This window comes from Meleagris gallopavo, unplaced genomic scaffold, assembly GCF_000146605.3.
Source record: "Meleagris gallopavo isolate NT-WF06-2002-E0010 breed Aviagen turkey brand Nicholas breeding stock unplaced genomic scaffold, Turkey_5.1 ChrUn_random_7180001928233, whole genome shotgun sequence".
Classification (NCBI taxonomy): Eukaryota; Metazoa; Chordata; class Aves; order Galliformes; family Phasianidae; genus Meleagris; species Meleagris gallopavo.
Window position 1 is genome coordinate 1 of NW_011190421.1, and position 440 is coordinate 440.

Below are 440 nucleotides of genomic sequence, written 5' to 3' on the forward strand. Positions count from 1 at the left end.
AAGTATTGCATGTGCATTGATTCCCTCATAGTGTGATGATAGGTTGCTCCTCATGTATCCTCATGTTCTTCTTCCCCCCTCTCCCCTCTCCCAGGTGCACCTCCATCCCTGAGACATGTCCTGCTGTGACCAATGCGTGCCATGCCAGCCCTGTGGCCCAACTCCTCTGGCCAGCAGCTGCAATGAGCCCTGTGTCAGGCAGTGCCAGAACTCCACCATTGTCATCCAGCCCTCTCCCGTGGTGGTGACCCTGCCCGGACCCATCCTCAGCTCCTTCCCACAGAACACCGCCGTCGGATCCTCCACCTCCGCTGCTGTTGGCAGCATCCTCAGCTCTGAGGGTGTGCCCATCACCTCGGGGGGCTTTGACCTCTCCTGCATTTCCAACCGCTACTGTGGCAGAAGGTGCAACCCCTGCTGAATGTGCTGGACGCTGACCC

At 59.1% G+C, this 440-nt stretch overlaps 1 protein-coding gene across 1 annotated transcript; it reads left to right on the forward strand.

The window, feature by feature from the left end:
- The first annotated feature begins 60 nt into the window (after positions 1 to 60).
- LOC109364846 (feather keratin Cos1-1/Cos1-3/Cos2-1-like) lies at positions 61 to 434 on the forward strand. The gene has a single exon (XM_019611446.2). The coding sequence runs from the start codon at positions 116 to 118 to the stop codon at positions 419 to 421; it is 306 nt and encodes a 101-aa protein (XP_019466991.1). The 5' UTR covers positions 61 to 115; the 3' UTR covers positions 422 to 434.
- The last annotated feature ends 6 nt before the right edge of the window (positions 435 to 440 follow it).

Excerpts from the sequence above, each read along its gene's own strand:
- LOC109364846 (XM_019611446.2), top strand. The coding sequence starts at position 116 with ATGTCCTGCTGTGACCAATGCGTGCCATGCCAGCCCTGTGGCCCAACT.